The 23,459-nt window shown below is 40.4% G+C and overlaps 1 protein-coding gene across 1 annotated transcript; it reads left to right on the forward strand.

Annotated features, from left to right (window-relative positions):
* Positions 1 to 1,006: 1,006 nt before the first annotated feature.
* On the forward strand, positions 1,007 to 13,930 carry perp (p53 apoptosis effector related to pmp22). Its single transcript, XM_080481885.1, has 3 exons — positions 1,007 to 1,555; positions 8,091 to 8,228; positions 12,016 to 13,930. The coding sequence occupies exons 1-3, from the start codon at positions 1,351 to 1,353 to the stop codon at positions 12,225 to 12,227; spliced, it is 555 nt and encodes a 184-aa protein (XP_080338011.1). The 5' UTR covers positions 1,007 to 1,350; the 3' UTR covers positions 12,228 to 13,930.
* The last annotated feature ends 9,529 nt before the right edge of the window (positions 13,931 to 23,459 follow it).

The raw sequence follows: 23,459 nt of genomic DNA on the forward strand, positions 1-23,459 counted from the left end.
AAGCCCACACACCTACAAAAGAAAACATGCAGACTCCACACAGAAAGCCTGCTGGACTTGAACCAAGTATGCCTCAATGTGAGGCAACAGTCCCAACCACTACACCATAAAAAGTGCAACTACGTAAAACAGTACTTAATTACAATAACGTGAGTATTTGTGATCCATTAGTTTAATCTGGTTGCTTGTACAAATGTTTTGTTGTTTGAGCAAATTAAAGTTCAGAGAAGATGTGAAGGGCAGTAGATTTTTTAAAAGAGGATTCTGAATATTTGGATGATTCATTTTTCAATTGTGATTTTGTTCATATTCTTTTGGGAAGGACGTGTGAGGCTGGTTGCAGTACAGGGGTTTACACTGCCGCCTTTGACAGTGCCAACTACTTGATTTAATTACAAATAAAGACATTTATTTTCCTGTTAATAAAGTAACACTTCTGTTGGAAAACTGTAAAAAACGAAAACAATTAGATTTTTAAAAAAAAAAGCTAAACCAAATATAATTTATTGGAAAAATATGGTCAGCTTATTATCTAAACCTCTGAAATTAGTGGAGAATGAGTCATCCTGTAGATTGTTCTCACTTGGATAGATAGATAGATAGATAGATAGATAGATAGATAGATAGATAGATAGATAGATAGATAGATAGATAGATAGATAGATAGATAGATAGATTGATAGATATTTTACTTTTTTATTTTGTGACAACTTATATTTTTGTTAGTTAAATACAGAATTTCACTGTTACAGATCATTATATGCTGAATCTGAATTGCAACGTGTAAGTGTAAAGACTGCGTGCCTCTGTTAATTTTGTAAATATGTTCAATTTAAAAAAAAATAATAATACTTGGTGTTGGGATATGCTGTGCTGCCATCTAGTGGTTGTTTCCTATCTTGCCGTTTCAGCACCATTCCTCCTTTCTCTCACCTTTCTTCCCTCAACAACCTGTTGTTTTCAACAAATATTAAAACTATACATTTCACTCACATGTATTTATCTTGGCAGTAAGAACTGTGGAACTCTGGAGAGAGTGAGGACTCTCGACAGTTGCAGGCTCTTTGCTCTTTGCGTAATATGACACACCGAGTGGGGCTGGGCCGGATTCGTCTTTCACAACCAAACAAGCCCAACCCTTCAGGTCCTGAGACCAGGTTGACGGCTGCATTTCAGTCTCGGGTGGGGCTGACGAGTTTATCTGGTAGGCGCGCTTCAACCAGCTGCGTAAAGACGCACAGGACGGACTCCAGCCCGCACCGCCGCACGGACCTCCAGCTCTACCCGCTGCGTGTCCTTCTCTCCCTCTTCTCTGCTTGTACCCGACTCCACACTCTCTGATCGTCGGTCATGTTTCGCTGCGGGATCGCCTACCCTCGATGCAGGTGGATCATCCCCCTGCTGCTGCTCTTCGCCATTATTTTTGACATTATCGCCATCGCCGCGCAGTCGGGATGGGTCGAGGACGAAGACGCCAAGTCCCATTACGCCAGTATGTGGTGGCAGTACCGAGGCAGGAACGACAACTGGGACCCCAAGTCGCTCATGGAGTACCGTAAGTATCCGATTACGCCAACATTCACACGCGTAATGTGTTGTCAGGATGTAATAATTGTAACACGAATGTCAGAGATGGCTGGTTCAGAGCGCGTCTCTCTGCTGGGCTCATTTCAATATCCACACGTTAACTTGAGAGTATCGACCTCCGATGACCACAAACTCCAGAGGAAGAGGAGGAGGGAGGCCTACAACACTCAGTCAGGCAGAGTGAACTTTGGTCTCCACTATAATTAACTCTTCGTTTATCGCGCAAATGTGGTTAGAGAGGATTGTAAAACGCGTTAACGGCCTTCTCTCTGAATTATCTTGAAGTCTCCGCTCTACCAGAAGTAGATTTGTTTCTTTCCAGCTTTGCCTGTAATATAGAAACGAAAGCCTTCAACATACAACTTAAAAGGAAAAAGAGGAAACCCAATTCAAAGAGAGGATGTGACGCATTGTGCAGGGAAATCTGAGGTGGAAAGTCTGTTTGGTTCGTCATGTGGTTACCTCTGAATTTTATCTTTCAAGTAAATAATCTAAACATGTTCAGAAAAGTAGTTTATGCCAACATGGTGTTTTGGACACTGAGCCAATCCAAAGGCAAACACACAACCTCACTTTCACACCTCTGGTCAATTTTACAGCTCTAGAGAGAACTATCAAAGGAGTGTTAAGCACAATTCTATCAATTAATGTCGATACTTTCATCTCAGATTAAACAGCTTGTTAAAAAGTTTGTTGGTACAGAGATGAATGAGGCCTTTCGGGGAGCTTTCTGTGTGGCGTTTGCATGTTCTTCCTGTGTGTACTCGACTTTCCTGGTTTCCTCCCACAGTACAAAAACAGACCCAATTGTTGACTATGAATTTGAATTTATGTGTGACTTTTCTCTCCTGCGCTCTCATTTAAAACGTTCAACAGACTAGAAAATGTGTTTTAATCTGATCTCAAAATAATTTGTGACTTATTAATGAAGCCGCGGTGTGTTTCCAAATGGTGGAAAACAGGAACATATAGCAAAAATACTATTTTACGGTCCTGACTTTTGGTGTTTGGCACATTGTTTTCTTCCATTTAAACCTAATGCTCCTCATGCAGTGAGTGTTGCACTTGTACCTCAGCGATCCCTTCTGCTGCTGCTGGTAAATTAAACTGTCTGGTAGGTTCATTAAAGCAACAGGAGTCATTAAAGCAGCAGAGTGAGCTTTTAAAGGAAACCTTCATTCTTGTACTCGCACTGTTGTGGCACGTCTGAGTCGACACTCCGGGGGAGAAAGCTATGAAACAAAACACCGCAGGCACTTTTTAAATATTTAGACTAGCTTTTGACCTACATTTCATACCAGCATTAGATAAGTGAGACGCATTAAGTCTGTTTTTGTTATTTATATACAAACTGTTGATGGGTTTATCTGCCTGTGGAGAGGTTCAATCAGAGACACTCGGCTCACTCACACAAGCAGCTATAGGAACAATGAAAAGCCTCACAGAGTCGACTCCTGTTCGAACTCACAAACAGGTTGGCTTTATGTCGCTCCACGCCCTCCGCCACCGACAAAGACGGCTTTGTTTGCTCTTATCAGACCCTGTGGAAGTTGTCTAGCTCAGCTAATGGCATGCACCTCTATATTAGAATCCTCAAAACATGTGCAAGTTCCCACAGTTGCACAGCGATGAGGCTGAAAACAACACGCAGCCTTCATCTTATCAAGCTTGACTGGTCAACATGATGTCATTCTGTGGAGCAAATAATCTCTAGTAGCTCAATTCAGTACTAAGTTAATGCTGAAACAAGTCAACCACCGTGTTAGAAAAAGAGTAACCTAATTGGGAATTTCAAAGTTGTTCTTGATGGAGATGAGAGACTTTGCGGACAAAAGAAATATTAATATAGAATAGAATGCCTTTTATTGTCACTTGTACAGGTACAGTGAGATTAAAAACAACTCCAGTGACAGTGCAGCAGTTAAAAAAGGGCAGAATATAGTGCAAGAAGGAGGGTGGGGGGTGTAGGGGGTAAGGTGCACGGTCCAGTCCTGTGAACGGTACAGAGTGTATTTATCCCAACACTAAGACGCACTCCGGTTTATGAATAGATAATCATATACATTACCCAGTATTTCTCTGTAAAATATGCAACTATAAAAGTGTGATAAATGTAATATTTTGTACTGAAACTGCTCAGTCTTTCAAAAGCTGAAATGATTAATTGATCAGCAGCAAATGAAGCAAAACTAATCTTATTTGCAATTTCCTGTTATGATGAATTCTGTGACAACTTTATGTTTCGGACTGTAGCACAGACAAACAAAGGGGTTTAAGCGCATCATGTTATCTTTCAGAAATAACTTTTCTGATAGTTTTTTGATATTACGTGAGTTGGTTACTTATTCTTGGAAAATGTTGATACCAACATTTTTCTTTTTCTGGAGCCCTCCCATGTTTAAATATAAAGACAGATGTCCCTTTTCAGACACTGATTCACCAAAATATCAGCCCAGTGTGGTCAGGTGAGCGTTCAAACTCACAAAAACAGCATCCAAAATCAAAGCAATGGTCAGTTTTCCAGGTTTGTTTGTGGCTTTCAAAAAGTGGCATATCGTTTCCTTTATACTTTAATCCCAGATATAAACAGATATTTTAGAAGAGACAGCGCCTGATGTGATCGTTTTGGGGTTGGGAGCCAATTTATTTCAATGTATATCTGTCAGACATCTCTAACAGGAAGTGAAATGAAAGCTGGATCCTGTGAACCAAAAGAATGTCAGCAGCCCGTTGCTGCACCGTAAAACTACATCCAGTGATCCTCCAATCAGTCAGTTTAGCTTGAAATGGAGTTGCTCTTCAAGGTTTTGCTCTCTGTGACCTTTCCTGTTTTGTAAGCATAAATCCTGCAAGAGAAAACTGAAAATAATTCATCCTCGGGTCCTTTCTCTGCCCCCATGTTGAGTTTGACTTGTGGTTTTTCTTCTCTGGCCGAGCTCTCCTCTTGCTACCGTTCTGGCCGGGTCTCAGCAGGACCGAAGCAGTTAAACAAAAGACGAACGCGGCTGCCAGAAGACTTCTGGCTGAACGTGGGAGACTTTTTTTTTTTTTTTTTTTTTGCCCCGCGGTTCTGCTGGCCTAAATACTTGTGAGGATGTTCTGAAAGCCGAGGAAACAGCAGCACAGATGGTGTGTGCACGCCGATGTAGTTGGTTGTGAACGTTGGACGTGGACCAGACGTTGTATAGGCCGATCCCTTTATAGATTCTCAGGAGCGGCAGCAGGAACAGACATGTTTCCATGTTTCTACATCAGGGTGTCGCTGGCAGAACGAATAAAACCTCAGACAAGTGCAGAGATGAAATGATTCACGGTGAGGATAACCAGGTGTTAGCCCTTCTGACGACAATCTGAGCCAGGAGAAAAATCGGAAGCCGCGTTCTTCGTTTTACTTCAGCTTAGTTTATTGCGTTTAAAAACCACCAAAAAAAACATACAACATGAACAGAATAACTGTTTCACGATATCTTATCATGAGATGCACACACACACGACAAAGTGCCGGATTATTCTGAGTGTGTCATTTCAGATTCTGGATGTTTTTTTACCCCTGTAGTATTTTTTTTGTTAATCTGAAACAAGTTCCTCTGACGAGTAGTAAAGAAAATAAAGAATGGAATTTTTCAGACCTTGAAGTGACGGATTTTATTCTCCAGTTATGTGTATTTGGGAATAAACCAGAGGGGGTGGAGGTAGTACATGTTACGTTTGACTGGAAATACTCATATTTTTCACTAGGAAACACATTTTGAAAACATAAATGAGAACATTTCGTATAGTGACAGGTCGCAGGTTTATATCTACAGGCTTACCCTCTTTGAAAAAAAAAAAGCCCCTTATTAGCTCGGCGCACGTAATTCTTTTAATCGACGTTGACGTCCAACAGCATAAACAACACATGTCTTTCCTGACAGTCTCTTTTACTGAGTCACAATTATATGATCTGTTTGTTTAGTTGCAGACGTTCTCATATTTGCGAGAGGGACGATATCCAATAGGATTCAGGCGTGACCTCACAACCTGAACCGAAGCACAAACATTAAAACTTTCCTCCAAACAACTGCACTTCACAAAGTCCGACTTCAAACGCAGAAGCTGTGTTTGGGGCTGCAGAGCTGCCGGCTGAGCCAAGTGTCCCATTAAGATCCTTTCAGGGAAGGCACAGGGTGTCAAGATGATCCCCGCTGCCTGCCTGATAGCCCTTCCTTAGGAGGTTTGACGAACATTACCCTTGACTGGGAGACCGGATCAGAAGGTTCAGAAAACTTCTCCCAGGCGGAGACTTGGTCATGTGGGAGAGTCGAATTTCATTGGACCCTTTTAGTGAAGCTGCGGTTGTATGTAGGGTGTGTGTTTTGAAAGCAGGCGTTAAGCAGCTGGATGGTTTTCGGTGAGAGTGACGGGGAGGCGCGGCTCGAGAGGCCACAAAGACGCACACGCGGATATTTTTCCACGATCCATATTGAACCCAGATCTACCAAAAATACTCAGGAATGAAGAAAATGACGACACAGCAGGAAACCGCTGAACTGTGATTCTGGAGAAGAGTGAGAGAATTGTGAAAAGAACTTAAAGAAAGTGAACATTAGTGCAACAGCACATGGGCTCTTTCTGCTAACAGCCAATATTAAAGTCTGTTGCACTGATCCTCACAGTCTGCAAGGAGCCGGTCTGATCATAGGTGACGGCAGGTGACACCCTGAACAGGACTGACGCCGTCACTCACACTCATGTTCGTATTCAAACATGCTGAACATGGAGGAAACGTTCACAGGGTGAACATGTCAAATTAAGACAGGCGCTCAAGTCCAACACTGAACGACCCTCAATGCATCTTTCCTCAATGAAATGACTTTAAAATACTTTTAATAGTTTTGATCAATCATCTACAATGCAGATTATTAATGATCTCTTTGCTAACAATGATTTTCATTTCATTTTGTCTGAGCAACTTATTATTTTTTGTATGAATAACAATTTTTTATTTTTTATTTTTTTTCGCTACTTTGAATTAAGCAGAACAACGACGCTCCCAATTCTATCGGAGTACTTTACCACTGTAACTCTCTTTCTGCTAGGAGTGCGTTCATGCTGACATGACAGAACTTAGGCGTAGCGTGAAGAGGAACGGCGTTGTGTTGGTGAGCTTGAAAGCATTAGAAAGTACTTTTCTAACGAGCGTCGAGTCGGATTGAACCAGTCGGACTCGTCCGATGTGTTCGTGCAGGAGAAACGCCTCCAGGTGAGGCACCGCCGTGAATAATTGAGGGTGTGGACTGATCCTGTGAATTGGGTGCAGCAATGTGTAGGAACCCCAGACAAAGGCCTCAGCTTCTGCTTGGTAATTTAGGAGGGGGAAAAAAAAAGAGTTTCTGACCGATCGGCCATCATTTTGTACGAAGAGCTTCCAGCAGTACATGAAGCACAACTCTTCAGAGTCACTTCAATCCAGTAGATCTGTTGTCTAGGGGAAAAAGTAAAGATTAAATAAAAGATTTACTCCACACAACTCGTCAACACTTTGTTCTATTATCCTAAAATACAAATCCGCTCATGGGTGGAGATACGTTTTTGGATCTTTCCTCATCTTTACAGTCCTTGTGATCATGCGGCCGACGTGGAGCAGAGTGTTGCTCTGGGTGTGTCGTCATTCTGTGTCGCTCTCGATCGAAAGTCAGTCCGCAACCTCCCCAATCCCGTCGGTTTCAGAAGGCGGGTTTTCAATGATGTCTTTTCCTCAGAAGCTGCTGCAGTGACTAAACACAACGTCGTCACGTTGCTCAAGAAATTCGATTTGTATTTCCAGAAACAGAAACAATCCAGAGTTGTGCATCTGTCTTTACCAGAAGACGACATGCAGATGACTCAGAAATTTATTTATTTTTTAAATAACAAGTTAGACTAAAAAAAAACAAACCTGCTTATTATTTATTTATTTGCTCATGAGCATGGAGATTCATTTTTAAAAGTGCTTGACGAACCACAATTGTCAACACAAATTCCAGCTGGTTATCAAAGGTTTATGGGTGAAGTATTAACAGCGTCAACTATGAATAGAAAGCATGACCTTGAACCAACAGAGCCGGCTTGAGGTAAACCCTGTGCAGGGTGTTTTGAATATTTCTCACACAGCATGCAAAAAGCCTCGTCGTCCAGGGAGAGGCCGTCTGCTGTGCAGCGGGTACTTACAGATGAACGCGGGAACATTTTTAAGAAATCAGATCACCTCTCCTATAGCGATCTGATCTTTCCACAGCCATGAAATGACACCCTGAGAGACTTCCGCTTGAAAATCAACTGGAAATAATGAATGTTGGGACTCGTGAATGATGGATTCTGGATGATAAAAAGACCCTTTTCTGTCAAAAATGGAAATTGAAAGATTCCAACACTATTTGTGTTTGAGAGCTGTAACCCCGTGTGATTGCTGTGGTTTTTGTTTCATACTGTATTGAACTGTCTGTGTCCCTTATTGATGGCCGTCTTCTTTTGTCGCACTACAGCTTGGGCCCAGGCGGTGGCTGCCCTGATGATCATTGGCCTCATCGTCCTCATCGGTGCCTTCATCGTCTCTGTTTTGGCCATGTGCACCATCAGCATCCCTTTGCTGATCCTCACGTCCGTTCTGTTGATCGTTGTCGGTAAGATGAGCACTCGGAAGCAGAAACCTTTGGAAGTTGGTTAGAAATATTGAAATGGGAGTCGGAGCTGCACAAAAATACCCAAGAAATTAATCTATTTGTACTTTTGAGGGCGAGAAAAGTGGATTAGGTGATTAAAGTCTTCGTAAAATTGAATTTTTCAGAAACCCTCAGCTACAAACGAAAATAACTGTGGCTGATAAAATACTGGGTGCGTGTGCGTGTGCGTGTGCGTGTGCGTGTGCGTGTGCGTGTGCGTGTGCGTGTGTGTGTGTGTGATCCTCCACCTTCAGACATGTCCATGCTTGCACATTTAACTGTTCTTTGTGGGAGCTGCCTGCTCAGATATTTTAAAGTGTCGATGAACACACTTTTGAGGCAACTGTGGCTCCATGTGATTTGTCTCCAAATCCAAAAGTTAGTGTTTTGATCGCTCATCTTCCTGGATGAGACCCTGAACCCCAGATTGTCTCTCAGATGTGGCATCACCTTCATGTTTCAGTGGTTGGGTGAATGTGAAAGCTTCAAAAACGCACGAGATTAGTAAAGTCCACCTAACTTTGCACTAGGATATGGTTTGGGATGTTTTACAGTATCCAGCTGAGTCTCCAGTGTTTTCTATGCACAGGTCTCACTGGAGCAAGTCTCTCCTGAACAAACTGATGTTTTACCGGATCAGTGAGTCATAAATCACAAGAGTTCCTGCTCCAGTCATTCAAATGCAAATTCTGAAGCTCTTCAAACCAAACTGGCTTCCTACTGAAACGACTCCATCGCTGAACACAGAACTGGTTAAAAGAAATATATGACCTGACTGTTAATACCAACTTTCAGTACGCTCATGGAGATACATTTTTATTGGTACTTTATTTCTGATAGACTCCAGCTTTAGTTTTATTTTGTGTGTTTCCGGTGTCGTAGGTAAACGACTCCTCTTCATTTATCCATATTGGTAGTAGCAGTGTGGCCCCCCCTGGTGGGCTGGGACGGGTCAAAGATCGTACTCAGGCACTCACGGCCACGTCTAGTCCTCTAACCGGTAGGCCACCGCTGCCCCCGTTTGATGTCTCAGTCCACGTTATGCCAACAACTCAAGAATTAAGTGTGAATGTGAGTGGGGGTGACGGTGGCGCTGATGAAACGTAAGAATACAGCAGAAAGGACGAGGTGAAGAGGACGGCTGGAAGGAGCGAGACGGAAAGGGAGTGGAGGGAAAGCAGAAAGTGAGCTCCTCCCGAGCGCCGTTAAGAGTGTACTTATTGGACTGACTCACCGCACGCACACACACACACACGCGCGCCCACAGCCGTTCTCTGCCAATCTGCAGGTGAAACAGGCCGCAGTGATTCACAGGGACTCTGATGTCGACTTTGCAAGTGTCCCAGGGATTTTTTTTTTTTTTTTCAGGTTGAAAGGTAATGAGACGGCGTCCCACATGACTCATGCATCGGTCTGAAACTGCTCAGACATGTTTTCATCTCACCAGCGTGAGACTTCCTGTCGACAATATGAATGAAATCGATAACTTTATACGAGGTCCTGTTGCAAGGGGACTGAGCTTTTTCTGGCTGACTGGGCAAAATGTACAACATTATCTAGAGAGGCCCTCAGTTCATCACAGGATCAAGCCGCATGCACAGAAATGTAGTGTTTACAACGACCGATTGACATTAATTAGAGTCACTTATCAACCTGAAACATGTCTTTGGACTGTGGACATGCACATGGAGAACATGCAAACTGCTCACCGAAAGGCCACGACCAGACTCGAACCAGGGATATTGTGGATGTGAGGCCGGAACACCAACCAACCTACTTCAACGTGCATCTTGTGTATTAAAGAAAGCTGTAGTAAACAGATAATTAAACACATCAGAAGTTGAAACTTTTATACTTTGCTAGGATCAAACATTGACATGCTATAACTTCAACACGTGCTTAAATATCTATTTTAAAAAAACAATCCCACCTATAAGTTGACCACAAAGGTCAGTGCCAACCACTTAATCACTGGGATAACGTTACAAAGTTGCATCTGATCTCTGAATTTTATGTATCTTCTCTCTCACATCTCCTTTAAAGACACTTCAGGTGACTTCTTTGATACTATCACCTTGATATATTTGCAAGGACCCGTTGCTTCTATTCATTATAGCTATAAGATGTTTAATGATAATAAAGATAATAAGAGATAACTTTAAAATGCTTTAGAAATCTTTGTTTAAATGCATGCATATTCACCTACTAAAAGTTGAGACATTTGCTAGTTGTAGAAAATACTCATATATGTATATATATATAATTTATTTTTTTTACCCGTTATTTAAAGTCACCTCAAATGACTTTTTATAGACATCGATGACTCAAAAACTGTGTGTAAAACTTGCAGCTGGTGCTGTATTTCGCTGGATGTGTCTCCTGGGAATCCTGTGAATTCTGCACCATTTCCTTTTCTCACCAGAGTGTAACTGGTTTTTAGCCCCCAAAAAAATAAAAGCGCAAGAATGTGAAATATTTGCAGCAGAAGAGCTAAAACAGGGGAGTTACAGCCCTGTGGTGCAGTGGGTTTTTTTCTCTGTGGCCTCACAGCCGACTGTTCCTGGTTCAGTTGATGCTGGTGTTTCTTTGTGGAATTGTAGAAATGGATAAATGATCAGTCTCGTTCTGATGAACTGAAACCTTCCCTGCGGGCATAAATCCATTACAACACACCTTTTAATAGCTTTCTGATGAACTTGAATAAGTTGCCGTTGCACTTATCTTGAGAAGAGTTGCTTGGAAATTGTGACGATGGACAACAGCGGCTGTCAGTATTACTCACCTCCGCCCCACAGATATTCATATGTTGATGTAACGCCGACACCCGTCGGTGAAGAGATTTTCCACACCCTGCTGTCAGGCTCGCCATAGTTTCTTTGTCCAGATGCTTGCGTGAATCATTCAGCTTTCAGCTGTTTTTATTTAATCAGACGTGTGTAGTAAACCCTGTAATGTAATCAGATTTTCATCGGTTTTCGCCATTTAAAGCAAGGACTCTCAAATACTGGGCTCTTAAACCCCTCTTACACAGCTTGACCCACTTTGTTTTAGTGGTAATTTATGGTGGCGCCCCCCAGAGGAAGCCTGTCCTACACTTCACTGAAAGTGTCCTGTGCAGGTACATTAACTTGGAGGAAAAGAGTTGTGTATTCCCAATCTTTTAGTTTTTTTTAAGATTTGTATCATCTGTATCTATTATAAATTGTAGAATGTGTGAAATGTGCACTGTGTGTGTGTGTGTGTGTGTGTGTGTGTGTGTGTGTGTGTGTGTGTGTGTACACCTTATTCATTCTACTGGGAAGCACTTTGGTCCACCACAATTAATTTAAAGTGCCATATAAATACAGTTGTTTGCTTAATACACAACATTTATAATACAAAAACAACACATTTCAGCACCGTTTTTTTTTTTTTAATTGTGTATTCTTTGGCTAGTATGAATCAAATTCTTTTAAGTTGAAAGGAAGAAGTGCAGAAGTTACTGAATATGGTTAAAAATGTATATACTATGATTATGGACTCCAATTAAAAAAAATAATGCAAATTTTTTTAAATGATATTTACAGATATTTAAAAATTTATATTAACCTCTAATTCTAAAGAAAATATAGAAGAATTTTACTGGGGAAACATTTTTGAGATTCATCTGTACATTTGACACAATACAAGGCGTGTTATGCCTCCATGCCACTGTCCGATACCACAGAGGGCTTTATAAATTCATTTTTTGCTCCGTTTCTCCCTGCAGTGGTTATCCAGATCATCGCTCTCATCATCTACCCCGTCAAATTCAACGAGCTGATCTTTGAGGGCAACTACTACTACACCTGGGCCTACGGGTTCGGCTGGGGCGCCACCATCATCTGCCTCGGCTGCGCCATCCTCTTCTGCTGCCTGCCGCGTTATGAGGAGGAACTGAGCGGGAAGGGGAAGGTCAAATACATCTACACCTCGTCCTAAAGACCAAAACACCGACCGCCGGAGCGGCCCACCCACTTATAGCCATTCCCACCTTTCACTCTCTACTGGATGCATACGTGGAACATTTTTAACACCGTCCCGTTTCACCAAATATTCCCCCTATTGCTTAGTTTGATTTGGTTCAGCACTGGAAAATCAGAGTTTCGAAGTGATGAGTGATTCCTACAGGAAGTGGACTGTGACTGGAGGATCTAATATACAAACCTCTTTCACATTTAAATCAGCATCTCAACAACAGTTTTTTGTTTTTGGTTTTGGTTTTTTTAACCATGCTGTTTATTCACATTAAACGCATCCCTCGGTCTGTACTTTGTAACCTACAATCCTCAGATCAACATCACCCAAGTGCACTTAACTGGAAAGGAGGTTATTTAGGTGTAAAGTGTTGCTTTTTGCCTGAATTCTCTTGGAATCTGTAAAAATCCTGGCAGACGGGCGATCCAGGCACAACATTCTTGCAGACGGTATAAAAATGAATAATTTGTTTTCATTAAGTGTGCTATGACTACTTTTTCCTCAGTGCTACTGTGTGTGTGTGTTTGTCCACAAGAGGTTAGAAGGAAGCGAATGCCTGAATGTAACCTCTACAAATGTACATGTAGGTTAACAAAGTCAGTTTGAGCCTTTTTACTCCCTTTCTTTTCTGCTGTGTGTCTCCAAGATGTTGTATTTTACCAAAGGGGGTGTGCCTGTGGGAGTTTCCTGTGCCGTCGTTACTTGTGTTGTGAATGCTAGAAATAATGACACGTGGCTGGTATAAAACAGAGGATAAATACTTGGACTTGACTTATTTGTCTCTTCAAACTGGAAGCAATTTCCACAATGTCTTGTGTGAAAACATAGTCTTATTATTATTATTTTCACAATCTCCTAAGTTTTCCATTCACTTTTTTCCCAATTTATTGAACTAATTTTAGCTAAAAACTGCGATTTTAGAGGCTGTTAATGTCAGATATTGTAGAGATGGTCCAAACTCTTGAGCTGCCTTGCTTAATGAAGATGTTAGGGGGGTTTTGTTTGGTTAAAAGGGAACATTTTAAACACAGAACAGTATTCTGGGGTTCTCATGTCTTGTTGCCTCAAAGTATTTACAATTAGAGTTATTTTGTCTTCCTTTTTCCAAAGATGACCAAACTTGTATTTTCTGAAATCCTTCATAAGGTCCCATGATGTCAGTTTGATGGTCTGGGTCTATGAAACACTGAGACCAGGTTGTACAATCATCTTAATCTTACTGCGTGTGGAACTCGTGCCTTAGCTTCTTCCTCGGCGTCGGGCCGTTGAATCCAGACGTTCAAAAAATAAAAACCGGTTCGTCCGGTTTCACCGATTCGCGCCGACTCTGTTCACGGCACCAAGCCCCGACCCGACAAACTTTTTACACGGAAAGAAAACTGAAATGCAATAAAACTGAATTGTGGCCCAAGTCCACAACCACAACTTGTGCTGCTTCATGCAGAAAGTTGCAGCCAAAAATAACTAAAGCCTCGTAGAAATCTTAACTAATAATGGGCGAGTGTGTCTTTTCTAAACCAGCTTTTTAAAACATTATTTGTCAGATATACTGTACCATTGGGAATGTCGCATTGGAAATCACCCAGCTGGTTTTCTGCTGTAGTATGAATTATTTTTGGTAGTTTGTGTATTTTTATGCAATAAAGATTTCCATTTTTTCTGAAGTGGTTACCTTCTCTTGAGTGTTTGACTTGAGTGCTGACCATGTGTATGTGTTTGACACATTTCAGAGTGCTTCACACCAACAAACACAAATACAGATACAAAATAGTAATTATTATTGTTGCTCTGAAATAAACCCCGGTCCAACCCCACAGACGAACAATATAAATTGACGTCCTGCTTAAAGATAGTCGTTGTCTCGAAGTCCAGTAAGTTACAGTAAAAAAATAAAAACTGTGAAAAGAAGTTATTAAAATTGATTAAAGATTTTATATATATATTTCTATAAAGCTCCTCCTTGATTTAGATCAGATCAAATATTTGCTTATCAGTCGTCCAGCAAGGAAATAAGATCTAAAGAGAAACGAGTTGATGACAAACTGTACCACTCAGTCATAAGCATAATTTAAAAATATAAAGTTTTATTCTTTTCTCAAATTTCATGAACACTTGAAAATCGTTTCACTATTGTCCCCCACTCATCCCCCTTCCATGTGTTTTTCCTCACAAAGTTCCCCACAACAGACGTTTCTTCTTTGACAAAATTATCTGGAGTAAGAATGAAAATTTAAAGCAAAAACATAATTAAAGTTGAGCAAAACATTCGATTATAGATTCTGTGCAGTGTAAAATCAATATTTACTTTAGGGAATATTTACTCAGCAAACAGGAAAAAAATGTCGTCCTGCAGTTTTTAAGAGATATTCAGTGCATAAAAACCAACTGCAGCTTGTACATTCTGGGTTTTTTTAAGTCAATGTAGCTCCTTCACGTTTTGTTAAAATGTTTTATGACCCATTAAACTAAAACAAGCAAACTGAGCCAACCTATTGTTCACCGTATTGAACTTTGGAGTGAGACTCTGCATGCAAATGTTGTTCCAGCATCCGCCTGTGTGACTTTTCACCGCAGACAAACAACTCAGCCGGCCTCGCGTATTAGTCACTGATGACGATAGGCACACCCAGAGGGCGCCGCTTTAGGACAGGCCCCACAACCAGAATCAAACTTTGCTCTGCAAGTCCTGACAGCTCTCTGTGAAAAAAGGGTGGGGAGGAGAAGGGAGTGCAGCAGGCATGTGCAGGGCAGGGGGGGGAGGGAGGGAGAAAATGACACCAGGGTGAGAGGGGAGGACAAACAGGAATGAGAAAGTGAATCAGAGGACACTGAGGCAGAGGGAGAAAGCAAAGGAAAACAGTTTTGAGGATTTATAATGAAACCTTTCCTTGTCAACAAACTGAATTTCATCTCACAAAGCTGGAAAACCGCAGATTTATTCCTACATTTTCATGTCATGTCTCTGTGGATACACTTTGTCTTGACTTCTACAAGTCAAGTATACTACAAATCTTAACCCACTCTGAATTCTCACACTTATTTTTTAACAGAGCAGTTATTGAGGAAGTAAACCATGAAGACAAAAAAAAATCCATCATTTTATACGTGTAAAACTATGAACACTACAATCAATTAAACTTCATGACAACAGAACACTGCTTCGTTTCAGTTGGTTCCAGCTTGTGTTTCCTCATTATTGCCACTAGAGGTCAGACTTGATCAGTATTGTTTCCTTTTCGTCTTTCCCTTTTGTTTACCTCACTGTTGTTTTTCTGCCCAGGTTAACTTTCCACAAATGTGTGTTGCTGTTTAGGTGCCACCCCTTTTTCAAAAAACCCCAAAATGAGACAAATGAATGTCAATTAAAACCTTTCCCCCTACACAAGCCAGTCTCAGATGATCTGCGCTGGGCGCCGGTTTCAATCCGCCTCCGAGGTGCTTTCCGCTGAGAAGTGAAGCCAGAAGAATATTGAGATGTCGTTCCTCACAGTTCTCCTCCGGGTTCTCCCCGCTCTTCTGCCACCTCATACCGGGATGGCGCCCCAAGGCTTCTGGGGCTCTGAGAGAGCAGCCTGACAGTTCAGAAGTCACTGTGAGGGACGGGCCACACTGTCAGAACACAAGAGACAGAATGACTACGGAGGACACACGTATCTGCATATCCTGAGCCTCACTGGGCCGCAGGGTGCTGTCGTGGTTTTCTCTCTCGTCTCAAACAAAGAATAACCCCCCCGCATGGCAGTCTGGGTTTGGGGGCCTGTCACTGGAAAGTTTACATGTTCTCCCTGTGCGTTTGTGGGCTGACTCCAAATACACCGATTCAACCAAAAAGCATGAATTTACAATTTGTTGCTTACTCTAAGTTTCCAGGCAGAGTGAACGACCTTAAGTTGGATGAAGTGGTATAGAAGATAGATTAGTAGTTTTATAAGTGAATGTAAATGTCTTGGAATGGACAACAAACACATCGTAAACCTGAAATTTCAGCTTTTCTCTGCATCACAGATTCACATTATTCTGGGGCTAATTTGAAAATACGAATAAATTAATGCATATATGTTAATGCGATCCACCTTGTTGGGATTTTGGGATTGTGCTTTCTAACTTAACAGCCAGTTATGTGATACCTGCCAATAATGTAATGATTTTGGCCATTCTGAAATGTAATTAGGCCAATAATGTAATAACTTGTTAATAAGGTAATAAAATAGTAAAAGATCTTTTACAACCATTATTGAGAGATATTATGATATAAATCCTCAAGAATGAATATGATGACTATACCATCAACTATACCTATTTTGTGATTAGTAAACTGCTCAAAAACTGCAAACACGGTTTTATTTCTAAGAAAATAGTCTTGTTGAGGTTCAGTTATTACATTTTCAAAGGTCTCTTCATCTTAATCTTATATTGGATTATTGTTCAAATAGTTCGTATGATAATTCATGAAAAATATTAATATGTATCAGGAATTCTGTTATTGGTTGTCATATGTTCAGATATATATTTGGAATCCTGTTTGCAGTAGGAACTCCCAAATGTTCATCAATGATCATTTATGACTTGTTTTAAGAAAATGTCTCTGTTCATCCAGTTAAATGAACTGAAATCGGCATAAGAAGCTAAATGTATAAAACCTCTGACATATACTTTGGTATTAATTATTCTTTCACATGACTGACACACTCCTAATGCACATATACAACTGTGACATTTACAGAAATGACTTTGTCACTGCAGCTGTTACGATCAATATGAAGAAGTGACAAAGAGGAAGAAAGGCTGGCTTCACTTTTCTTTGAATAACCATCTGAGAGGGAATCATCAGTCAAAGTGTTAATGAGTCAGGCTTCTCGTGTTGTTTGTTCCCTAATATCTTCTTACCAATCATGCCAGAGTAATGTTCTATAACACAAAGACGTTGACATGTTTTGTGAAGATTACAGACACATGAAAAAAAGAGTTTTAGAGCAAAGTAACACCATGGAAATAACATACTTCATTAACATTCCACGAAATGCACAAATCCTTTGTCTTCTTTTTATCTTGACACTGAGAAGCAGGAAACATTCTGAAGAGGTTACTGGTCTATTACAACACAGAGAGACAAACATCCATGCATACTGCCAATCACCTATTACCCTCACAAGCATGCCTTTGCATTATGGGAGGAAGGAAGAGCATCTGGAGAAAATCTCTACAAGCAGGGAAACCGTGCAATTTTCCACACAGTAAGCCCTCGTGCAAGGTTTGAACCTGGACCCTTTATTATCTTGATGTCACCTGTAAACACAACGTGCGATTAAAGGACAACTTCTGCGTTTGAGTTCAGCTAAAATAATCAGAGGGCTGCAGAGCGGTGCTGGGGTTCGCACCCTGGCAGGATCGCCAACCATTCATGTTCTTCCTGTGTGTGCGTGGGCTTTTCTCCAGATACTCTGCTCCAAAAACACGCATTTAAGTTTAGATGGTGACCCTGAATTGGCCCTAGGTATGATCATGAGTATGTGTGACTGTCTGTCTCCTTGTGTTTGCTCGATGTTGGACTGGCAACACTGAGGAGGAGAAAGTGGTATGGAAGACTCATGAAATATCTAAACACAAAGAATAGAAGTCATCGACTCCTACTTCAGCCAGTTACGTTACGTCTTGCAGACAAACAATGTGACATGGAAAAACTCATTCAGACTCTACTATAAGGCTCCAATGGGGTCAAACCACCACACAAATACTGTAGTATACATTTCAAAGAAAACAATGAGTTTCTTTAACAGATTTCTCAAAAGTGGCGGACACAACGCATCACTGAGACCCGAGGTGAGATATCAACGATGCTGCCATGACAGATAGCTGCCTTGTTGCTATCAGACTAACCTCAAAGCCATGCTGTCAGGGTGAGTTTGTAAGAACATGCATAATGCAACAGCTAGAGAAGGTTTTTTTTTTGACATTTCACTGTATTTTGCAGCAGAAGGTTCCATAAGTATTGGCTTTATGTTGAGATTATACTAATTGTTTGGTTTTGCAAAAATGAGACTGGAAACTAAGGATGACCTCGGTTTAACTTTCAGGGCCTCCTCATCAGGCTCCAAAAATCACTGACTTATTTTGGAGGTACTATGTGTAATAATTCAGTTTAAATCATGTCAATCAATATAACCTATAACAAGAAAAATGAGAGAAAACAACAATCCTAATGTTTCCTCAGTTCTAATTTTGTCACGTTTCTGGTCCACCTTATGATGTGTAGTCTTGCAATACAAGTTTGCACCACAAGGTGGTGTAGTGAGTCAATCAAACATGCAGCAGGAAGTCTAGAAAACACAACAATGGGTGAAGCGCTTGGCTACAACATGATATCAGCTGAGAGCTACTGCTGCGTCGCATTGTAACTAGTAACTACCACCGGAAAAAAAAGAGGAAGAACTCTGAAAGCTTGATGAAGGTCTGGTAATAAAGTGCCTCAACATTGCCATCCAGTGAGATTTAACTTAAATTTAACATGATACCTCTTTAATATCCTTGCATTTCTATGAGCTAGGGAATAGTATTTAATTTTATTTCATTTACTCTACATGCTATACTTTTTTCAGATTCTATTACTCTGTCCTAACTTTGCTGTTTAGTATTACTATTGTATATACTTCTGTTATTTGAGAGTTTTATTTTCTTCTGTTAGTTATTGCTGTTGGATTTTTGCTCCTGATTTTGTCAAGATATCCTCAGGACACACTTGTAATAGAGATTATTAATCTCAATGTTGTTCTCCTGACTAAATAAAGGCTAAATAAATACATAAAAAAAAAAAAGATACTAGTATTAACCTAAAGTATGACAACTTTTTGGGAGAATTTCAAAGGAAGTAAACGTTGGTGAAAATGCGGAATTAATACGCTGCTACAGAACCTCTGTGTTTTCTGAGCTGTAGTCCATATAGACCGCTGAAATAAGGAAATAAAAGTATTTCCTGCACGCCCTGCAACAATCCAGAGGTGGATATTTTGTACAGCCCATTAGTGATTTGGTCAACAGGGGAACTTCAAGATTTCCTCATACTGAACGGCAATCTGGCGGGTCTTTTATTTCCTCCAGGGTTTTCCACGGGAGGTGATTTGCTTTCATTGCTTCCACAACCAGCAATCAGCGATCATTGTTGTCTGTGACTCAACTGACATGTGATCCAGTGAGGAACCTTTGAACAATCACGGACAGTTCAGTCATGTGCATTGTTTATTATATACCGCCACATCAGCAGCATGTAAACACCTCAAGCAGAAGTACTGATGTCCACAACTATATGAATTTGTGACATCAGCAAAACGGTCTGTGCATTATGTGCATTATGTGCTAAACATCAATCGACCAACAAAACCTTGGACCTGATCTAGTGAGTTGAGAATTGATGAATGCATGCTGTCAGGTGATTATGGGACTTTTTGTTCTTTACACAAGAAGATAGGAAACTGACCTGTGGTTTCCTGATTCTGGGCAGTATAATGTAGAACTGGGAGTCTCTCCACAAGGAAGAGAAAGGAAACTAGAGTGTGAAGAATGACTCAGCAAATGGAGACTAACATGCACTGTAGATCATACAAAGCAAAAAAACAACAACAATGTTTGATGTATCAGATATTGAATTATGGATCAAAAATGTAAATGTTTTGCTTCTTATTTAATGTTTTAAAGTTTGATTGTCTTGTCAAAAAAACTGGAAGTGACATTCTTGTTGAATATTCTTTAGTGAGTGTAATCCTGGTCACATTTAACGGCTTGTAATCCTGCTGTTTGTCATATATATATGTGTGTATATATATAGATGTATATATATAGATGTATATATAGATGTATATATATATATATAGAGAGAGAGAGAGAGAGAGGGAGAGAGAGAGAGAGAGAGAGAGAGAGACAAGTGAGTTAGTCATTTATTGTGCAAAGCATTAACTATACTCATTGGTTACAAATGGGATCATTTGCAGCTTTTCTTCTTTTTTAATGCTACGTACTCAAATCACTTTTTGATTTTAACAGTTTTAGACAAAGCAGGTGAACTTATGATATCAAATTCACAATTGATTACAAAAATAGTTACTTTATTGATAAATCAAGAACTATATGTATAATCTACTGAATCAATAATTGATTATTTTCTCAAAGTGTGTAAGTGTGTAGTCAAACTTTCCATTCATATGATTTGAATGTGTTTTGGTTTAAAGCATCATACTTACATATACAACATCAGCAGACCTGATGTGATGGTGAGAAAAGCAGAGAAGTGAGACTGTTTTTCTGTTTAAACTTCTTTATTGGTCAACCACATGCGGGAGGAAACAGTCATGAAAAATGTGTGCTCACATACAACTACTTTTACATTGTTTGAAATGTAATCAATTGCAGATAACGTTAATGTTGTTGAAGTAAAAGTACAATGTTTTTGTTACTTGACCGCATGTAGAAATGCCAGACAGGCATTTTGATGCACTTTATCTGCATAAAATCACATTTATGAAACAAACATAATGTATTTAAATTACACACTTGCTTTTTGTTTTAAAGTAAGGAGGATATAAAGCTGAATTTGTCTTTTTTTAGAACAGAAATAGAAACATTTAATCAAATTGTGGAAGTCCAAAGTAGTAATGAAGAATTCTAAAAGTAAATTACATTGCATGCTGAAAATTATACCTAGAGTATGAACAAGGTTATGTACTTGGGAACATATTTATTAAAGTACAAGTAACTAAGAACTATGTGTAAATACAATCATGTGAGTATTTCTGAGGTGGTTTTTTTTTTTTTTACACAGTTGTATCTTCACATGGGTTGAATATCTTTCTATAATTTTATTTATTTGATGTATGGTTTTAGTGCAATTGCATAGAATTTCAAATATTGCCTCCTCGGTTGTTTTAAGGGGATTTAACGGGGAAAAACATTAGCTGGAAAGTTTCTTCAAATATATTCGACTCATGACTGAGCGTTTTAGATTTGAATGGTCAAAGTTCACAGAATTCTCAAAACCCAAGACTGTGGCTTCATACCTCACACTCATACATGGCAAATATTCAATGTAATGACTAAGGGTGACTCAGGATGACTCAGGATCAGAACATTTGGCTGAATGCTGAGTTTGTGACGCGATTCTCGGCATCTCATCTCGACTGTGGTGATGATTGAGATCAGGAATCATCAGCCTTTAGGAAACAGCGAGCTATTTCAGGGATACTCAGTTGTCTTGAATAGTTTTAGTTTTGAGGTCAGAAATATACAAGTTTTAAAACACATTCAATATGTTGAAAATGTATTTTCAATATTGTCCTTTCTGGAATTACTGACACGCAAACGGTGATTGAAAAGGAACAGCAACACAAATGGTGCCTATTTTTAGAACATACCAACCACAAGGTTTCTGTGCGCCAGCGGGAGCATTCAGGTATTCACGGCTTCTTTGAAGTCACATTCATGTTGGAAGGTCTTGCTTGTATACCAAACAAAACAAAAGCAAAAGCACCATTGACAAGGGAGATTTTGATGTTGTTGAACATTCAGTGCAACTTAAAATAGGATTATTGAAATCTTTGAGTTAGCGTTTAAAATAGCACATGCACCAAGAGGTTTTATTCCCAGAGAAGACATTGTGCCAACAGACAAACAGAAGCTATGTAACCATACATCCATCCACCTTCTGTAGTTCTTTCTCATATTAAGGTCGTGAAGCGCTAGAGTCTAGCCCAGCCAACTGGTGAATGCAGGCTCCCGAACTTACACCTTCGTAGGAAGAACATGGAAACTTCACAAGGCCCCAACACCCAAGTGGGTGTATACCAGTTTAAACAGGCATGCATGCAAACAGCAAACTCGGCATTCTGGAGACATTAGAGGGAGGTGCAGTGGAAGTTCTAGTTCAGCAAGACAGTGCTTTTGTAATATACCAGCATGATTTTTACACCGCAGGACAGGAGACATACTTTTGTGACTGCAGCTTAATGGTACAAGCAACAAGTTTTACCCGCGTTAGATTATGTGAGAATTGGACAATTGGGTTAAAAAAAAAGCACTTCAGTGTGAATATAACGGCGGCCAACGGCACAACGCAACAGCAAAAAATCACAACAGCATAAAAGCACAACACAACAGCATCAGTTGCATTTGCATCTGTGTTGTTGGTATTGTGGTTGGGTTGTGCCGTGGGCCCTTCTGGGCCACCATAGAATATGAATGATCAAAGTTCAAGGTTTTTTATATGTCATTTAAGTTGCACTGAGTACAAGAAAATGAAATAGTGTACTCCTTGGTTAAAAGCAGTGTAAAACAGGGAATAAATATATAAAAGGGTACAGGCAGATACGAATAAATTAGAAGTAAAATAGTGTACTCGTCAATTAAGACCAACATAAAAACAGGACAGAAAAGACAGAAAAATAGTGCAGGGAGTCAGAGATGAATTTGACAGTCATTCCACATGATAAAGAGCAAAGTGCAGTCAAGGTGCAAACAGTTCTTAGTAGTAATTCTTTATTTTTCATTCAGTGCTCTCACTACCTGGGGGAAGAAACTGTGTAGGAACCTTGTGGTCCTGCATCGGATGCTCCGGTATCTTCTTTTCGGAGGGAAGCAGGGAAAACATTCCATGAGAAAGGAAAACCCTAACCCTAGCAGCATTGGGAGTGGGGCACCTATAATCTTGCTGGCTGTTTTCACCACCCTGTTCAGTTGCTGCTTCTCATAGTCAGCGCAGCTACCAAACCAGGAGATGAGGTTGTAGGTCAGAATGCTCGCCACGGTGCCCCTGGAGAAGGTGGTCAAGTGGATGGTAGGGAGACCAGCCTTCCTCAGTCTGCTGAGGACATGCCGTCTCCGCTGGGCTTTCTTGGTGACGGCAACAGTGTTGGTGGTGTAGGACAGATCCTCTGCCAGATGAATGCCCAGGAACTTGACACCCTCTCTACCTCTTATGGGAAACAGTACAGTTATGGGTAACTAGACTGAACAGCAAGGGACTCAACATGCAGCCTTGGGGGGGTCCTGTGTTTACAGTGGTGGAGCTCGTGTCCATATTCAGTGACCTCCGCTTCTCAACAAGCGGTTGTGGAATGATAGTATTGAAGGCAGAGCTGAAGTCAACGAAATCAATAATGTACTAATTAATATCCAATTCCTTGGAATAATAACAATATAACAATAATAACAACT

Source organism: Lipophrys pholis (assembly GCF_963383615.2).
Source record: "Lipophrys pholis genome assembly, chromosome: 15".
Classification (NCBI taxonomy): domain Eukaryota; kingdom Metazoa; phylum Chordata; class Actinopteri; order Blenniiformes; family Blenniidae; genus Lipophrys; species Lipophrys pholis.